The sequence below is a fragment of the Artibeus jamaicensis genome, unplaced genomic scaffold (assembly GCF_021234435.1).
Source record: "Artibeus jamaicensis isolate MK-2021 breed Jamaican fruit bat unplaced genomic scaffold, CSHL_Jam_final scaffold_537, whole genome shotgun sequence".
Taxonomy (NCBI): Eukaryota; Metazoa; Chordata; class Mammalia; order Chiroptera; family Phyllostomidae; genus Artibeus; species Artibeus jamaicensis.
The window spans coordinates 8,416,931-8,437,340 of NW_026522047.1; the positions used below are offsets into that span (position 1 = coordinate 8,416,931).

At 40.4% G+C, this 20,410-nt stretch overlaps 1 protein-coding gene across 3 annotated transcripts in view; it reads right to left on the reverse strand.

The window, feature by feature from the left end:
- SCLT1 (sodium channel and clathrin linker 1) overlaps positions 1–20,410 on the reverse strand; it is a 95,003-nt gene that overhangs the window by 49,964 nt on the left and 24,629 nt on the right. For all 3 annotated transcript variants that reach the window (XM_037129879.2, XM_037129878.2, XM_053658521.1), the window contains exons 8-11: positions 19,465–19,530; positions 15,259–15,329; positions 2,369–2,459; positions 694–785 (exon numbers count right to left, since the gene is read on the reverse strand). In XM_037129879.2, coding sequence (XP_036985774.2) covers positions 694–785; positions 2,369–2,459; positions 15,259–15,329; positions 19,465–19,530 — 320 coding nt within the window. The remainder of the gene's footprint in view (positions 1–693; positions 786–2,368; positions 2,460–15,258; positions 15,330–19,464; positions 19,531–20,410) is intronic.

A 20,410-nucleotide genomic window follows, 5' to 3' on the forward strand; every position in this document is an offset into this window, starting at 1 on the left:
CAAGAGGCAACTGACTGATGCATCTCTCTCTCACACTGATGTTTCTCTGTCTCTCCTTCTCCTTCCCTTCCCTTCTCTCTCTAAAAATAAATAAAATTAAAAAAAAAGACAGCAGTTAAAGACAAAGCTACAGATGTATTTAAAAACTAGTCCACTCATGGACATGGACCACAGTGTGGTGATTGCAGGGGGGAGGGAGGTATAAGGGAACTAGTATGGTAATTAAAAAAAATGACAATAAAAATTATTCAGAAAAAACTGGAAAAACAAAGTACTCCAGACCTTAAAGAGAACTGAAAATAACTGCCTTGGAAGATTCCAGTGCACACATCTAGAATGATTTCTCAAGTGTTTTGTTCTCACGTGTCTCTTCTTACTAGGAATGGTTTTTCTATATAACTTTCACTCAACACCATTATTAGTTTTTTTCTGCTTCAAGAAGAAAACATTTTTGATTTGGGGACTGATTAAACTTGACTATGACTGCTTTAGAGAAAAGACAGAAATGATCTTTGAATATATTTTCAAAACATACCGACCTTTTGAATATCATTTTATAAATAAAAATGCCCAATAAATCAGATTTTAAACCTGTGATTCTAGTTTGTATAGCACGTATAACACACATATGGAACTCAATGTGGAACATCATCTGAAAAGTACAGGCAGAGCTAGAGGCACTGGACGCGTTACCGAGTTTCCAGTAGTTTCACGCTGGTCTGCAGCTGCTGTAAGCGCCTGTCTGATGCTTCCTCCCGCCTTTGGGCGGACACCACCTCCTCCTCCTAGAAAATGAAGAAGCTGGAGGCTTATTTTGAATATGTGAAAACGCAATTCATCGTTTTACAGCGCACAGACAAGAGTTCACTCTCCAAAGTTACCACACTGCTAGAATTTAATATGCAAGTCTGAAGAAGCAGGGCCACTTGGGAAACAAATCATACGTATACTAAAAAAGGGGAAAGATAACTCACTGTATTAGAACAATAATCAAAATATGGTCATTGCACATAGATTTCTACCAATATTTCAAACTACTGTATTCCCATAGTACAAGTCTAACAGGACAAGGCTAGGATTTGTATGTAGCCATCTGCCTTCAGGATATGCTAGGTCACACTGCATCCACTCTAATCATAGGGTAGTGCTTCTTTGAGATGGTGATGCTCTGAAATATCTTCAGGTTTTATTTGGACTGTCTTTAAAAACAATTCCTCTCTCCTGGCATGTTAAGCAAGTTTCTTTTTACAATACCATTTTAATTCTTCTATTGACTTTTAGCTGTATTTGTTTGGATTACTTTTTTAGGGTTGCTCTAGAGATTACAATATACATCTCCATCTTATCCCAATTTGTTTAGAGTTTAACTAATTCGCAGAAACTTTGGAACCCTGAAACAGTGTGTCTCCACAGAGTGCGCCAGCCTCAAGTGCCCCGACTGTCCTGCCTCGCATCTGCGCTCTTCATGAGTCCATTAAACACAGTGCGAAGTTCTGCTTTAACGTAGTCTAGTCTTTGAAGGCATTAATGAGAGAAAAACATGTTGATGTGTTATTTCATATTCATAATTCCTGTTGCTCTTAATTTCTCCCTATACCTGAGTTGCCATCTGGTGTCACTTCCTTTCAGCCTAAAGAGTTTTCTTTAGCATTTCTGAAATACAGCTTTGCGAGTGACGACTTCTCTCAGTTCTTGTTGACCTGAAAATGCCTTTATTTGGCTTCATGTATGAAACACACAGTTGCACTGCACAGAGAATTCTTAGTGAGCATTTTCATCCCCTGCAGCACTTCGGAGACATTATCCCAACGCAGTCTGCTGCCGGTTTCTTCTCGGGAAACCAGCCAGCGCTCACCCCATTCCCGCTCGTGCCCTTTTCCTGCCGCTGCTCTCCCATCTTTGTAATTGGCCGTCAGTTTGCCATGATGTGTCTAAAAGTGATTTTCTTTGTGTTTATCCTACTTGGGATTCACTGACATTCTTAGTGTTTTCCACCAGATTTTGGAAGTTTTCAGGCATTATTTCTTTAAACGTCTTTTCTGCTCTCTCCTCTGTGCCTTTGCCCGACTAAATCCAACAGCTGGGTCCACTGAGAGTGAGTTTCACGGATTGCCCTCCTCCTCCCCACCTCTCCTCGCCCCCGTGGCCAACAGTTACACAGTTTCCTGTCCAGTAAGTTTCGGCTGAAAACTGGATAATATAGTTATTTTCAATATTATAATTTAGCTTCCTAATTTTATATTTTGGGGGCAAGAAAATGATTAATTCATTTTTCAGCAACCCTGTTTAACACCTAATCTAAATAGATCAATAAATACACAAAAAGTTGATCTATAGGCAATCAATTATTGTGGAAAGAAGAAAATACCTTCTTTTTCATCTGTTTTTGAGAATGTTCAGTCATTTTAGTTAACTCTGCCACTTTTGCAGCTGCAATTCTCAGATCTGTCTTGGTTTGCCTAAAACAGAACATAAATTAATACAGTTTTCACACACCATAAAGAATTTAAAAAATCAGAAAAATATGTAAATGTAGTAAAACCGGTACTGATTTAATGCTCGTACATGTTTAGGAAGGAACATCGGCCGGGATCAAGCCTCTGTGATAGATGGCTTCCCCATTTCCATTCCGGCGGACTGATCAAACCCACCCTCCTGTTGTGGGCACAGGATGGCTGAGACGCTCCTGTGGTCAAGGGCACCAAACCTCTGCAACTGATGGTTTCCTGACTTCTATCTAATTTGCCTAGTGACTCTACTTCAAAATTGTCTCTCAATTGTGTGATACATTTTCGTTTCCACTGCCCAACCTTTGGCCCCATCACCACTTCCTAGGATGGTTCCAATGGCCTCCAAACTGATTCCTCCACCGCTGGTCTCCTCTTTAGCTCACCTGCTACAGGGCCTTTTATCTGCAGAAAAGGTGACCTACCCAGGGATGAAAACTCATGTTTAATCATGATTTCTGGGTTCCCCACATCTTTGGGCACACAGTCTTCTGCATGGTATGTAAGGCTAGCTAGAATCTGGCTTCAGAGTCTCACACCTTGCCCATTCCCCCCACATAATTTATGTTCCAGGTATAACACACCACTAAACTTATTGTTTACTAAAGACGTATCCTTGTTTATTTTTTCATGTGCTTGATTGGACTAGCTTCCTTCCTCTTTTTTTTTTTTATAACTTCCTCAATCTTTAAGACTTAGTTCCTAAATCTCATCTCAAGTCTTCCTTAACTTGTCCTAGGCAAAAGACCCTATAATCCCAGTCCTCATATAAATGTTTTGTACATAATAAACAGATACTCCTTCATGGAATTCAAAGTTTATAAAAATATGGAATTAAGATCATTAAAGGCAAGACTCACATTTTGTTAGTTGTTAAATCCTCATTAGAGAGCATAGTACCCAACACACGTTGTAATCAAGGTAAATATATCATAAATGGATGAAAGAGAAGGCCAAAGGAAAGGAAACAGAGTCGGAGGTATGCCTTGATATTTTGCTTAGATCTTGCATATCCGATTTGATACTTGTGTATGGAAATCTCAGAGTAATAATTTTGTGAGTCTCTTATTTGAAACAGAATCCCTCTCTCACATAAATTTAAAAAAACAAACAAACACAACTTCAGGCACTGGCCCTAAGACCTGTTTTTGGGAATCATTAAGAGAAAAAGTATTCTGAGACCTTTTAAATTCTTATATCACAGCTCCTAAAACACCAAAAAAACCCTATGTTTTTGGGGGGATAATAAGTAGTACTGTATATATACTAGTCATTTCTACATTGTTCCACAAAGTACTTAGAAAAGGAGTAAAGAGTCGTTTATGTCTTCCTCTGGCATGAAATACTGAAAACTATTCTGGAATCTGAGCTGTAAGGCCCGCCCTCCAGGCCTGGCTCTCCCACTGTAAGAGCCATGGGAACTGTGTCAATCACTTCGTCTTCCTGAGTCTCAGAACTGCAGCTGGAAAGCAGAGGCCGAGCGAGACACATTTTTCCTCCATGGCTTGCAGAATTATCATCAAGTTCAAATCAGTTAATTCATATTAAGGCACTTAATAAACTTTATTATGGTTTCTACCAGTGTAAGCTATCATCATAATCTTGCCCTGTTTTGGATGCTGAATTGCCAGGAACTGTGTGGTGTAGTGTGACTTTACAGCTGGACTGGGGACGCTTGGGGTTGCCTGTATGTCTGGCCTTGATTCCTGGCCAAGAACTGAAAAGTGGGATTTATGATGTGCTGCTTAGAGTCTGAATCTCCTCTAGTAACCCCCAACCAGGATCTCTTATGGTGGTTTTCACCTGCATTATTGGTTAGACAGCTGGTTTAGACTATGTGACCAGAGTGCAAAAAAACAAAAACCCCGTGGGAACTTCTGCCTTGAGCTTTCCTGCAGCCAAGATTTAGTGCACGAGAGCCTTCAGTAGTTCAATCTGCAGACTGAGCAGGTCTTTGCGGGAACAACGACCTGGGGCACTGTGCGGGGTGTCACTGGGCCCTCTGCTTGCCTGTGCCTGTGCCAAGACTACGGAGTCTTGGGAGTCCTTTCAAATGCTTAAACTTTGAATCTCTAAAAGGAACCAACAAAAATAATCCTAATTTTATTTTATAAAGGAACTTCAATAACCATACGTTTATACTATTTTACTTGCAGAACACTTTAGATAGATGTTTCCTTGTGTACAAATTACATCAAGGTCAAAAATAGTTTTCATTGTAGAATAACAAATTTCATTGCAAAATAAGACCATGGCTGGTGTAGCTCAGTGGATTGAGCGCGGGCCTGCAAACCAAAGGATCACGGTTCAATTCCCAGTCAGGGCACATGCCTGGATTGCAGGCCAGTGCCCAGCAGGGGATGCATGAGAGGCAACCATACACTGATATTTCTCTCCCTCTCTCCTTCCCTTCCCCTCTAAAGAAAAATAAATAAAATCTTAAAAAAAAATAAACAATAATAACTAATTAAACAATCTTGATGTCACAACTACTCACATATTTCATTTTTGCCCCAAAAGAATATTTAAAAAAACACATTATTTCATTTTCAGGCATGCTTTCTTATCAAAGAATTTAAAGTTTCTGGAATATTTCTTTAACATACTTTTTCATGATTTATAAAAAACAAAGTTTTGCTGTATTAAGCAAAGTATAACCAATATAGTACTATATTTATTTATTTATTTTTAAATTAATTATGCCATTACATTTGTTATATTCCCCCCTCCGTTCCCCTCCACCCTGCACACCCCTCCCCCACCAACCCCCCTTTAGTTCATGAACACGTGTCTCAAGTTCTTTAGATTCTATATTTCCCACACTATTCTTACCCTCCCCCCTATTTTCTATCTACTGTCTATGCTACTTATTTTCTGTACCTTCTCCCCCCTTCTCCTCCTCCCACTCCCCTGTTGCTAACCCTCCATGTGATCTCCATTTCTGTGGTTCCGCTCCTGATCTAGCTGTCCTCTTAGTTTGCTTTTGTTTTAGTGTGGTTGTTGATAACTGTGACTTTGCTGTCCTTTCACTGTTCATGTTTTTTATCTTCTTTTTCTTAGGTAAGTCCCTTTACCATTTCATATAATAAGGGCTTGGTGATGATGAACTCCTTGAATTTGGTCTTATGTGAGAAGCACTTTATCTGTCCTTCCATTCTAAATGAAAACTTTGCTGGATAGAGCAATCTTGGTTGTAGGTCTTTGGTTTTCATGACTTGGAATACTTCTTTCCAGCCCCTTCTTGCCTGTAAGGTCTCTTTTGAGAAATCCGCTGACAGTCTGATGGGAACTCCTTTGTAGGTGACTGTCCCCTTATCTCTTGCTGCTTCTAGGATTCTCTCCTTCATTTTAGTCTTGGCTAATGTAATGATGATGTGCCTTGGTGTGTTCCTTCTTGGGTCCAATTTCTTTGGGACTCTCTGAGCTTCCTGGATTTCCTGGAAGTCTATTTCCTTTGCCAGAATGGGGAAGTTCTCTTTTATTATTTGTTCAAATAAGGTTTCCACTCATGACTGTTCCTCTTCCCCTTCTGGTACACCTATAATTCAGATGTTGGAGTGTTTAAAGATGTCCTGGAGATTCCTAAGCCTCTCCTCATTTTTTTTCATTCTTGATTCTTCATATTTTTGTTTGGTCATTTTTTTCCTTCCTTCTGGTCTACTCCCTTGATTTGAGTCCCAGTTTCCTTTCCATTACTATTGGTTTCCTGTGCATTACCATTCATTTCAATTAGTTTAGCCTTCATATGTTCCTCTAATTTGTGACTAAAATCAACCAGTTCTGTGAGCATCCTGATCAGCAGTGTTTTGAACTATGCATCTGAAAGTTTGGCTATTTCTTCATCACTTAGATTTATTGGCTCTGGGGCTCTGAGTTGTTCTTAAGCCATGTTTTTATCTGTTTGTGCCTGTTACATATGAGGAGCGGAGCCTTAGTTGTTTACCAGGGCGGGGCCACCCAGGTCGCTGGTTTGTGACGCTTTATGTGGGGGCGGGGTCAGAGAGGGAGCAATGGTGGTCCTCTCCACTCGCCCAGTCCATCCCACCACTCGCCCCTGCCTGTTTATCTGAGCGTAAATGTGCAAGCCCGCCGCCCTGTGCCTCGTGGTCTCAGTGCTCGCCTTTTCACTGGTTTATCTGTGCGCAAATGCTCGACGACCCCAGCCAGTCAGCCACGCCTCTTCCCTGTGTCCGCCCATAGCTAGCCCGCACCTGGGATCCGCGCCTTCAGCTGCTTGCGCAGCACCCTGGTTGGGGATCTTTTTGGCCAACCCACTCTGCTGCTGGCTTCGCCCCTCTCACTGGTTTAGCTGAGCATTACGTTGTTTTTGGACTCCATATTGTCAATTTTCTGTGGTTTGGTTGCGTTTATTGTTGTTAAAACTTTGTTGTTTTTAGATTTGGTTGTGCAAGGATGCAAAGTGTTTCCACCTACGCCTCCATCTTGGCGGAATGCAATATAGTACTATATTTAAATTACAGCATTAAGTTAGACAGAAATTAAAATGTTTTAATATTACATTCTTTTGAGATTTAACATCAAATACAATGGGTCTACTTTAAATTTTTACGTTTCTTTTGCTGTCCCACATCAAGGAAATCCTAAAAATGTTTACAATAATTCTTTCATACAATGAAAAATGATATTCAGAGAGAAATAAAATGCAAATTTTACTTATTTTATTTAATATATATTCTAGTTTTTTCCCTTTAAAATGAAAGAAAGTCTCATCCCTTGGTACTTTAATAAGTACTTTAGTAATTACCCAGTGCTATTGTCAAGCCAACCACTGATACTTAAAAACTTTAGAGAATAACTATCATTTTAGACAAAGTTCTGAAGTTTTAAGATCACTTCTGCTTTAGAAAACTGATGGTAAACAGCAAAACTGTGAAAGTTTTTATTTTAATTTTTTTCTTTAAATCATTAGTGTCCACTTAATGATCAAACCTATTAAAAAAACAAGCCTACCAAGAAACTCTAAAAGCAACAGATATTAATAACCCATGTACTGAGCTGTCAAAAGTTTAAAAGAGACTCTGGAGTCTTTAAAAGTTTAATTCAAAGTTATACACAATTTAAAGTAGTTCAATATCCTAATTTCCATGTTGTAACATAATTTTACAACATACTAGTAAAGTTTCACACACTTTCTGTGTGTGAAGGCAAGCTCTTCCCGTTATCCATGCACAGTCTCTCAGTCTCATTCACCTACAAGGTCTGGGGGCGGTACCTGGTCATCAATGCTTTCCAGCATCTGTCTAGGTGATTCTGATGTACAGCCATTGTCTTAGATTTTACAGAATAACTACACAATCAGCATGCTTATCTTTACAAAAAGATTGCATACAATCATTACAAATATAGTTTTAGAGTCATATAACTTTGGGTATCACTGACTAACTGTAGAATATATTAATTCATAGTTAAGTAGGCTTATGCAATGGACATGCTCAAAAGTGTTCATCAAGTTGTGGTCAACTTAAGAAAATCTAGGGTGAAAGAGCTGTAGGCAGAGCGAATTAACAGTAACTGCAAAGAGCATGAGAAAGGCACGGAAAGAAATGAGTAATTAGCTGGGCTGTGTCACTAGGGGAAAGGTGGAGAACAGTGGCAGAGAGGAGGGCGGAGGTCAGAGCAAAAGTGCTCAACCGAGGTGAGTCAACAACCAGGCGTGGAGGATTTTGTTTTAAGACAAAAAAGGTAACAGTGATCTTGAGGAGAAGAATTGACAGGTAGGATCAAATCCAAATTGAAAGAAATTCCAAAGAGAGACGATAGCAAATACACTCTTCTTCGAAGCAGTTTCAGAGACTAGAAGGGAGAAAATAGAGAAAACTGAAGATCATCAGGGGAGGTCTACATATTTGAGGTCTTGGAAGAACTCCACAAAAAAGAGACTAAGATTTTAAAAAAGAATGAATGTCACTGGTGAAACAAGATATGAGAAGAAAGAAGAGATTTGGGGTTGAACAGTACACAATAAATGGGCACACGGCTTAACAGAAACGATGGGGTAACAAAGGAATGCTTCATCTGGCGCTAGGACTTGCGGCGACAAGGTAGGTAAGGCTGATCGTCCAGAGCTGGGGGGGTAAGTATCCACTGCCTGCTTATGACGTTAACACCAACTCCCAAATTTACTAGCAGCTGCTTTGTAAGTACTATACCTGCCTCTCTCCTTGGGTAGGTTGTATACTGAGCAGAATGGGGAGAGCAAAGACAGTAAGAGTTACAGAACACTGCAGCACCGCAAAGACGCCGTTTGATTTCCATTCCAGCGATGAGGAAACTGAAGTTCATTCAGTAAGCAACCTACCTATGACAACGAACCAGAACCAGAATACAAAATAGAAAATAGAAAGTGAGAAAACAAAACTAGAGCTGTCTGACTTCAAAGCTCATGCTCTTCATCCTTCTTACTATACAGAAGCACATGTTTAGATTAGGTGTACAAATGCAGAGTATTTGCAAAATAAAATTGTTATCAATTAAATACACATTTTGAAATAAACCAGTAATCAGTTATTAGAGGCAACACTGCTAAACAATGAAGTTATGGGTCTGTTCCTACTTTTGACCAGTATGTTCTAGAAGTAAGGTCTAGCATTCTTTCTGCCCCTTAAAGATTAAAAGCAAACAATATAAATATTGAATAACCGTAACTATAAGTAAAATAGTGTGAAGAGATAGAAAAATGACAGCAAAGCCTTATTTCTTAAAACATGTTTTCTATGCTCAGAAGCTAGCTGCCAACACATAAGGACTGTCTGGCAATTCTCATGACTAAGCACATGTGTTCAGGGCCATTTCTCACATGGGACAGTTTCCAAGAGACACTATGAATCAAATACAGAATTCCAGATTTCCATAGCGTTCTTATAATAGAAGACACAATATTATTCAAATTGGAACATGAAACATCTGAGGAAAATCTGTTACATTAGCTGGCATAAAACTATTACCTGGCAGAGGTACATATATTTTTAGGAGAAAAAAGAGATTATATAAAAATTATCAGCACATACAATGTTTTTGAAAAATGAAGTATGCATTTATAAAAAAGATTAAAAATGAAATATATAGACTGATTTATATAATTTAGTTTTCGTTATATTAAACATAATAGTGATATCAAGAATCACATTCCTATAAAATTGTTTTTATAGTCTTCAATAAAACTATTTATTTAAAAATCCTTTCACTATCACATTTTAAATATTTCCTGGATTTTATTTCACATTTAAATAAAGCACTGAACATTAATAAAATACTTAAATGCATCATTCATTCAAACATTGAGATGGTTGGTACTAAAACAGATTTAAAAGTCAGTATAATTAAACCCTGGATCCATAACGGGAAACACTAAAAATAATTTAATTCATTTTGTAAAGATACTATTAATTACATTAAAAATGGTTTTCTGTGGTATGGTTTTTTTGGAAATCAAACTACTAAGTGGTCACAGATTACTGCATAACTGAATATAAAATACCATTTTTCTAAATAATGACATCCCAAGCAGCTATTTGTCCCCCATAAGATCAATGACAATGTACACAAAGAGAAAGCCTATATAAATTAGGTAGCTTTGTCCCTCCAATGAAGTGTAATTTAATGAACAACCTAATTAACTGACTTCATCACTCAAAAATGTCTTCCGAGGACTTGCCCTGTGTCTAGCAGTGGCCTAGATGACGGCAAGATAAAAACTAAATTATGAGCCGTACCTTTAAGGATCTTAAAAACTAGTAAAGACAGATGGACTTATAAAGAAATAAGTATGCTAAAGTGTTGAAAATGCTATGTGAGAAGTATCTACAGTCTACAGCTGAGGCACAAGGAAGGCACATTTGGTTCTATCTGGGGAGGAAGAAACTATAAAGATTCAGAAACAGATTTCTAGAACACGTGAGCCTGGAGCTGAACACGGGAAGCTGAGTGGGGCTGCATCAGGGGAGGGCAGGTTAGGCAGCCCGAACAATGTGAGCAAAATGAGGGACGCAGGAAGTAGCATGGCTTGTCTGGGAAACCAAGGGCGTTCAGAAGACTGAGGGGAGGAGTGACCCGATCTAAAGCAGCTGGGGGTCAAGTCACGGAAGGCTTAATGCTCTGCTGTACAACTTGGATTATATCCTAGGGCAGGGGTGTCCAACTCATTTCACCGGGGGCCACATCAACCTCACGGTTGCCTCCAAAGGGCCAAAAGTAATTTCAAGTCCTTAACAGTTAAGGAGTAGTTACGGGTATACAGTCCTAAAATTATTTTGGCCCTTTGAAGTCCACCTCAAGGCTGATGTGGCCCTGGTGACAATGAGTTGGACACTCCAGGTGCCGAGAGGACCTATAGGCATTTAGTGGGCACCAAAGGCCAGCGACGTGATCAGGTTTCACTGGAAGAAGATCATTTTGACGGCAGTACGGAAAACGAAGGTGGGGAAGAAATAAGCCCTTTCGGAGGCTACTCAGATGAGACGAAAGGTGGAACGAGGGCAGTCACGGTGCGAGGAGGCCGGAGTGAAGGCTGAGAGACGCTGGGAAGGCTGAGTTGTGACAGGAAAGAGTTTAGATGCCTCCTAGTTTTCTGAAGCAGCAACTGGATGGAGCGTTCACAAACAGAAAGATGAGGCTGTGGACCTGCGGTAGGTAACGTGCTCAGTGTAGGGCCTGCTGCGTTCCAGGTGCCTCTGAGCCATCTGCGTGGAGATCACAGGGGAACCTTGAGCTGGAAAAATTCCCTGGGTCTCACCTTCACAGAGGTTGTTAAGCCACAAAGGTGACATGAGATGAAACGGGTCAGACTGATTTGAGGCCATCGTGTCGTACGTAAACTTATTAAAGACAGCTGCTACCCTCAGAGCACACTAGTGTATATTTAAGTTCTCAATGAACAGGAAATACATGGACAAGTTGCAGGTTCTTCATAAGAAAATATCTACATCTGCCAGTGAGATCATGCCACAGTGGCTAAAGTGCTTTACACTAAACACTCTGATGATGTTGCCACTCTGACGAGAGGGTGACACAGACACTACGTGGATGCTTCCGTCACTCTTCACAGCACGTCCTTTTACTGGGACAATATTGTTACCCCTGAACAACACACACAGATGACAATATTTTCCTTCAGAGACTCTACAGGGAGATTAACATCTGAGTGGACACGACCTGAAAAACAACCATCTCCATATCTCAGCCGGACGTATATTAGAGACAAATATGTGTGGCAAAAAAGCACCTGAAGAGAAATAGCACATTTGTTCAATGAATAAATGCTGAGTAGAGCCACGAGAGACATAAAAATCCGGTGGAATGAACGAGAGCAGGCAAGCTTTAGCCAGGTTCAGGAAGTTACAAAGTTTCTGACCAACAGAATAACGATCAAAGGGAAAAAGGAACAAAGAACAAAACATCTTCGGTGCGTGACAGCAGAATAACTAGCGTGAGCAGTCTGCGCATAACTGGGGGCTGGGGAGAGCAGGTGAGTGCAGACCCTTAGCAGACAGGCTGCGGACCTGCACCTGCTGTGACAGGCACCAGCAGAGACTCTCGAAAAGGGAAATGATGCAAAGCTCCAATTACAAACTCACACGAGTCTAACTTTTTTGTACCATAACATCAGACAACAAATGAAACTAGTATGTTTTCAGTATAAGTACAAACTTAACACTGGTGTTTAAAGAGTTTCCAATTTAGTTATTCTTGGCAGGCTATATAGGGCAACTCAAAACCTAAATTCTGGTAACGTCAATATGCCCATCATTCAGAATCTGTCAAACTTGAAAGCAACACTCTCTTCCCTGAAAGAAGCATCTGTCTCTCCTTATGTTCCTTCAAGTCTGTGTCAGGAAAAGCAAGCACAGTTTTATGTATACAACTCTGAGCTGCTTAAGTTATAGAGTATTGCCAATAGATATTGTGGCAAAATTGCTTGTGGACAATTAAACTTAAGCCCTTTTAGGCTTTAGAAAACCACAACTAGCTTTATCCATCTCTAATCTCCACTGATAATCTTGGGCCTGAGTGTGCAAAAGCCAAATGGAACTTCCACACAGATGTCAAAAACACAATGTATCCACTCATCATCTGCTGTTCAACAAGCAGCTCCCATTTCAACCCCTGCACACTGTTTGTGCAGTCCGAGGGCCAGGCACAGCCACGCACCAGATCAGCAGTTACGGCATGTGAGTTCCAGTTTGGGCCTTCCGTGAATTTTTGTGCAACCCTCAATAAGACAAATCACTTCTGAGCCTTTGGTTCATTTAGGTGTCTTCCATGAAAGCAGAAAGTTAAAGTAAGATGATCATTAAGATACCATTAGCAATAAAATTCCATGATCTTCCCCTGTCCTTTATCCCAATATCATCAAGTTCTGCCCATTTTCCTACACAATAATATTTACATGCATTTTTAATTTGCTATCTCCACTATTATCATATGACTGCAGGTCTTGATAAACCAATTTTCTGACTCATTTTCTTCCAGGATCTCCACATCGTAATTTAAACTACAAACACCATGCACCTTAATATTCTTTTTCTTCCGCTCTCTCCTGAACCTTGAGCACAGAGTTAAACTGATCACAGTCTTCTCCCCGTGATCTGTTCTCATTCTCAGCTGTGAGTGACTGCTCTCATTTGTTTGTTAGTTTTCCTGTGTATTCTCCAGCTCCCTGTCATCCCCCCTTGCCTTGTGGTTCACATTAAAATGTGATATACCCTTGGAGATAGACAGATATAGATATATGAGTATACACATATATGTGTATGGTAAATCATATATTGTTATTTGCATGTGTTTTAATGTTAGAGAGCAAATCTTTTTACTTTTAAAATATGAACCCTGTTCTATAAATTCACGTTGCTGTAACTACATCTTTAGTTGTAAACACGTGTTTCTAGACGGTGCATGGTATTCCACAGGACGCAGCTGCTGCATTTTACCCGCCCATTTCCTCGGTGCTGGACACCCAGGCTGCCTCCCATGCTCGACTTCTGTACAGTCTTACTCCACAGAGATCATCACCAATCTGGAGATAGGGTGTACCACTCCTGGAAATGTTTTTATTTTATTCTTTTGTAATATGAACACAATATGTAGACATTTTATTTTTTACTATATAATTGAATATACATATATATCTAAGTGTATGTGGATATATAAAACTAAAATATATATCCATAATCAATACGATTTTAAAAGCACTTAAAATGTATATAAATTGCATCATTCGTTAAGCTCCTTTTGTACTTGGTATTATATTGCGCATTACATTTTTGGCATTGATAACTGGGTGTGAAGAAGTATCACATTATTTCAACGTGCATTTTCCACATTGCCATGACTTTTGAAATATTTGTGCACGTCCTTTGCCCGGTGTTCTAAGAAACTGTGGTCTGTGTTAAGTCAATCCTTTGAACATTGAGAACTGTTTTGCCACCCAGAATGAGCTCAGTGCTTTTCAATGATTTGCATGGACGTGAAAGGAAGTAGAAGCTGAACTACTGTTGTCAGAACCACTATGACCTTTGCAGTGGGTTGCACAGTGTCTCCCCACCCCCAAATTCAGGTCCACCTCAAACTTTCCTTGGAGACGGACTTTGCAGAGGAATTAAGGTAAGGATCTCACGGTGAATCATCCTCGATGAGGGTGGGCTTATAAGGAGGGAGAGAGAAAACAAGGGCCGAGGGAAGACAGAGGCAGGACGGGGTTAGAGTTTTGCCATCAGGGCCCCGCAGTGCCTGCAGCACCAGCAGCTGAGGAGGCAAGGAGAGGTTCTCCCCAGGAGCTGACAGGGAGCAGGGCCCTAGCAACACCGTGACGTCAGACTTCTAGCATCCAGAACTCTGAGGAATACATTCCTGTTGTTTTAAGCCCCCAATTATAACTTGTTGTGGCAGGTGGGAAACTCATGCGATCTCTGCATGGCTACATTCAACAGTCGGCTCTCAGAGCTCATCCTGCTTCACTCGTCACGCACTGGACTCAGCAACCCTGCGTCCTCCCCGGCAGGCCTCCCCCACCCGGCTCCCAGGACACCCCGGGTCCTGGCGCTCTCCTGTCCCACTGGTCTCTCCTCTGCCTCATCCGTTGATTTCTCCTCTTTACCCTTACTTCTCTGAGCTCAGCTGTAGGTTCCGATGTCTTTTCTATATACATTACAATTTGAAGACATGTGTAAATGACTGCAGCATAGAACAGAACCTTATAGGGCTACACTACTTAATTTTAAGTAGCACAAGGGAGAGGAACAAGTGACAATTTGTCTTCCATCATTTGGAGTTTTTCCTGTAAAATCTATTAATGCAATGATTAAACCACTGTACCATAACGTATACACATATATGTACAGTATTAAATTGTCTAATTTTAAAAACCTTTTATTGGCTGCCTTCTCTTCCTCTCCTCCCTATATCTCCTTTCGCTCCCCCTGATGGTGCTCCCTGGTATTACACCAAAACTGCATGCTCAGAACCCTTTTCTCAGCAAGTCTGCTTATGGTGGAATCCAAAGAAAGATACCCGTAGAAAAATTTTACCTAAGGAAATTGATTTATATTGTGGTTGCCTTCTGACTAATCTGACTTTGATTCCAGTCTCTTTCCATCCTCAAAGATCATACACACAAAAAGCCAATGACAGAAACTCAAAAGGGAGGGAAAAAACACCCACTGGAAAAATCATGGCCTCATCAGTTTCTCCGAAAAATAATTAACACTAAACTAACAAAATTTATTAAAAAAAATACCTAAGTTGCTTTTGGAGTCGCTCGATTTCCACATTTTGTTCCGTTACTGTTTCCAGGAAGTGTTGGTTAGTCTGCCACAAGAAAAGAACAAAAACATTCAGGGTCAGAACATTTAAAGCTACTTAGTTAAAGAGTAACTGCAGGATATGTAAGTAGAGGAATAAAATGAAGTGATGATAATGACTAGACTTGTGGAGGGTAAACGATAACCCCGGCCGTTTTTTCCTGGCCTTTGCTGCGTTAGGGGCCACCTGCTTCCCTCCACACTACCTGCGTCTGCGTTTCTGTCCTTTGGCCTCCTCTGGCGTCTGAGCCTCCTCCACTCCCCTGACTGCGCAGAGCGTGTCAGAGAATTCAGGTCCCCAGTCTGCTCTGGAAGAGCCCGGTAACAGCGCCGGAGGGACTGCTCTCGTGGCCCTGGGGTATAACTCTGAGCCTGTGTTCGACGGGTTTCCACCGTGTGTTGGTGGAATTAAGCCTCAGACACTCACAGTGCTGATTTGCTTGCAGTTGAAAACCCTTCGCTGGATGCCTCTCTTCCCTTCCTAGTCTCACTCCCCCACACCCCAGCTGGTGCACTCTGATATCATCTCCTAAATAAACCACATGCTTTGAAACCTTTCCCTCAGGGTCTGCTTGGGAAGGAAACTAAAGTAAGATATGAAGCCGTTTTCCACGTGTAGAACAATTTTTCTGAGGGAACTGATTCTCTTTGGTAAGCGCTGGTTTTACCGTGATGGTATAAACTCCTTGTCCTTCTCTATGTGTCTATGTGCAGAGTCATGCGGACGACAGTTAACCGGCAGTCCTGACTTCAGTGTTTCCCACCCCAACACATCACACATGCATCTCTCCAACAAAAGTCCCGGAGGCAGTTCTCACTGTGCCTCTCTCACACTCTACCCAGTTTTGTGGGCTTCATGATTTCCACACAGCACTTGATCTCCCTGTGCTGGGATGACCTCGTTCTGCCAGCGTTCATCCCTGCACCCCATGTGGCCTGCTCACGCTAAGGCAGAATTAGCAGTTTCCTTTAGGCATTTTGATAAAATCTCATATGCACTTTTACAATGCACACTGCTTTATATTTAAATACTACAATATTGATGGTTTATGTCTTTCTGGCTACAACATGAACCTTTTGTGTATGTGTGTGTGTGTGTGTGTGTGTGGAGGACCAGCTTGTCCCAGAACCCCCAGGGTCTGGAACATGATTCAGCACATTTTTGGGACTTATACTTCCGAGAGATGAATGAATGGATGTCTTTATGAGACATGAAAGAAGAAAGCCTCTGGACTGCATCTTCACTGTTATCTTGGGAAGTGGACTGCTGCAGACCAGAATTCAGTATTCAACTCACAGACCACAATTCAAGAGACCAACTACCACAGGCAGAGAAAGGAGGACAGAATAATAAGTAGGTAAATTATACATCAAAAATTTTTTAAAAATAACAAAACCTGGGTGTAACATTGGGCATGAATCAGGAAAGACATATGGTTACATGCAAATAACTGAAGGGCTGAGTTGAAGAAATGAAATTTCTATTTTACTGCAAAAGATAAAACCACGTATCAGTGGGAAGAAATCTGATGAGAGATTTTTAGCTTTCCAATAATCAGAGTTGAAAGGAAAAGGCTGTTATGGGAAGTATAATATCTCTTACAGGGAATAGTCAAAGCAGAGGCTGAATTATCATCTTACTGAAAAGCATTTACTAGGCGGATGTCTATTTCGTTTGGGGCAGTAGGTGACCTTTAATAAATTCAAAGTCTCCTGTGAAGCTGCTTCAACGACTTTGGTCCAAACCGACTCACTCCTCTGAAATCCTCTATGGTTATCTGTATTGCACGATTGATGCTTTATTACATGTCCTGTTTTGGAACTAGCGTAAATAATGCTGTGCTTTTTTGTACTATTTGGAAGCACCTTAAAGCTAAATGATATAGAATAATTGGAAGAAGTATAAATAAGCATCGTGAATTTTCAGAAGCCAGTGTGGGTAACACACTGAACTTGGCAGCCGTCCTAATAGGAGCTCAACGACTGCACCTGAAACACAGCTTTGTTCTGTGTCTGCAATCAGATGCAGACGTGGAAGATTCCTGGACGTGGAGACTCGTTAAGGCCCAAGGACACATCCCTTCCAGTCATCATCTATTTCAGCACTCGATTCACTGATTATTTCATAGTCTTTCCTGTTTCCATGGGTCGAGCGGGGCTCTGTGGATACATGTAGCTTCTCTTGCAACTAGAGAATCTATTACAGTGCAAGGAACTTAATATGTAGTTAACATATTTTTGAGTAATTTTATAGAGATAAGCAACCTCAGAAAAAGAATATGATTTCAAGTAAAGAGAATTTGTTGGAAACAGAACTCCTAGTATATCTACAGACACATAACTAAATGAAACTTGTCCTTCTAGGCACCATTCAGGTCAGGGCATTTTACCTCTGGCATATTATTGATGTGCGCTGGTCACAAAAGCCATTTTATTTACTTGGTTTATACTTGTCGATTTTTTATACATCCATAGAAACCTATTCATTTAATGAGTTTATTTATGTAATCAGGAAACTTTTAAATAGAAGCTGTTTAATGCTCAGAGGGCACTTTTCTTCAGGTTGATTTTGACACCTGCCCTGTGACCAGGCTCTGAATGTGCTTTGAGATGCACGAGATCGTCACGGTCACTTCGCCGCCTTCCTCTGCACCCGCAGTCCTGCCTGATACTTCATATGTACACTAAGAAACACCCTTACACTTTAAAGTTTCTCTAACCATTTTCCTTATTCTCACCACAGTAGTCTTTTATTTGCTCTTTGTAAAACGGCTCTCTTTTATCCATTCTGTAGAAATTTTTAGTGTATTTCCTGTGGTTATTCAAACATTCTTTTCTCATGACTTTCATCACAATGCTTTTGGGTTGTTTATGATAAAATAGGGGCTGCACAATATACCAAAGAGTTTCACAATCCCACAATTCTAGGGGGTATTCTGAAACAAGGAATGATTGTGAAGTGACACTATTAATTTCATGTAGAAACAGGCTTTTTAAATTATGGAAATCAGTCATTCGTTTTGGATATTGTTAATACCATTTTAAAACCCTAAGAAGTATATCATAAGAAATTATAAGTGACCAGAAATTCCAAATGTTAACATAAGTAAAATAGGGTAAAGCTGATTTAATACTTTTACCTGGTTAAAGGAGAAAATTGAAAAACATAGAATTGTATAACTTACGTTTGATGGCACCACACCGCACTTAAACACAGACATTTTCATTAGGTGCTAACAAGAAGTAACTGAGTAACTAAGTAAAACAGAAAAAGGAAAGAGTAACTACCTGAGGTGTCACAATCCTGTTACTCAACAATGAGGTGAAATAAGACCTCAAGAAGGAAAAGGAAAAAGACAAGAGAAAGAAAAAATATGAAAGAAGAGTTAGAGAAAGAATTCTAAAGAACAGAATTGGAAGGGCTAATTACATTTGTTTAGAGAAAAAAAATAGGGAAACTTAGGTGCACAGTGAGTACCAGTGGTCAGTCAACTACAAGCTGCTTCTCAGTGTCCTGTTGTTGCTGAGCAATGAGGCCTTTCACTGCTGTAACAGTTCTACTGCGCATGCCTAGCTGCGCACAAGTCCTTTTCTTGAGGTCAAATGTAGATTACTCTCAGGAGATCCTACCAGGGACCCCAGGGTATTTTCAAATTAAAATACATTTCAGATAACCCTCCCTGTGATGGTTAGCAACAGGGGAGTGGGAGGAGAAGTGGGGAGAAGGTTCAGAGAATAAGTAGCATAGAAGGTGGGGAGAAAATAGACAGGGGGAGGGCAAGAGTAGTGTGGGAAATGTAGAAGCTAAAGAACTTATAACACATGGACATGAACTAAGGGGGGAGAATGTGGGGGGAGGGGGTGTGCAGGGTGGAGGGAAATGAAGGGGGAAAAATGGGACAACTGTAATGGCACAATCAATAAAATATATTAAAAAATACATTTCAGATAGATGTTAGCTTTAACTCTTCTGTCATGTTATTAAATGTGAAAGAAAAAGATGAAAAGAGTACTCCTTACACTTACCTAGTTTAATTTCATGCAACCATCATTTTGTCACTAATTTACATTAGCACTAAATATTTATAGTGACAATTTCTACTTTAAACAAAAAAGGACACTACATAGATAGACTCACTTACCATTTCTATGTTCTCATTAGTGACATGAAGCTGCCTGGTCAGCTGTTGAAAGCCGCTCAGCTGATCCTGCAGTCAAACAGGGAGGAGAGAGGTACACAGCATTCAGTCTGCAACTCTGATTTACAATGGAACTGAAGCAAAGTTTAAAATCATTACGTCCAAGTCTAGATCAAATAAGTGCTGTTTTTATTATTGTGTGAATTAACAGTTGAAGAAATAATACATTTTTCTTTTTTTTAAAAATTATTTATTTATTTATTTATTTATCTATCTATCTTTAAAGGGGAAAGGAAGGAGAGAAGGAGAGAAAGATCAATGTATGGTTGCCTCTCGTGTGTCCCTTGCTGGGAACTGGCCTGCAACCCAGGTATATGCCCTGACTGGGAATCAAACCTCGATCCTTTGGTTTGTAGGCCCGCACTCAATCCACTGAGCTACACCAGCCAGGGCGAAATCATACATTTTTATATAAATGATTACAAAATTAAGTAAGTAGACAACATGGAAAGTAACGTAGTTTTTTCTGTTTTTTGTGACACCATAATCTAGAAATCGGTTCACTAGCAAATAGGCGTGCTAGAGACGTCCTGTCCAGCGCTGGCACGCGCAGTGCAACCTGTTCAAACCTACAGTGCAACACGGCCAGGAGGTACTGCTGCCCGACTCCCCGCCTTCTAAGATGCACGAAGCTTGAATGCCGCAAAGTTTTAATCGTTTGACTGTCTGTGATATTCCTATTAAACGTTACATGTGCAGGCGGCAAACAGTTGGGAGGAGCTGTTCATCTGTCAGAGGACAGAATTAAAGACCGATAGAGAACTGGGGAAATAAGATCATAGTATCGTTCGTGGAGCACTGTGAAAAGAAATTACTGCACAGCTACAGTGCAAACGTAATCCTCAGGTGGAAAAAACCAAACCACGATGGCTTAGGTGACTGACCTCCA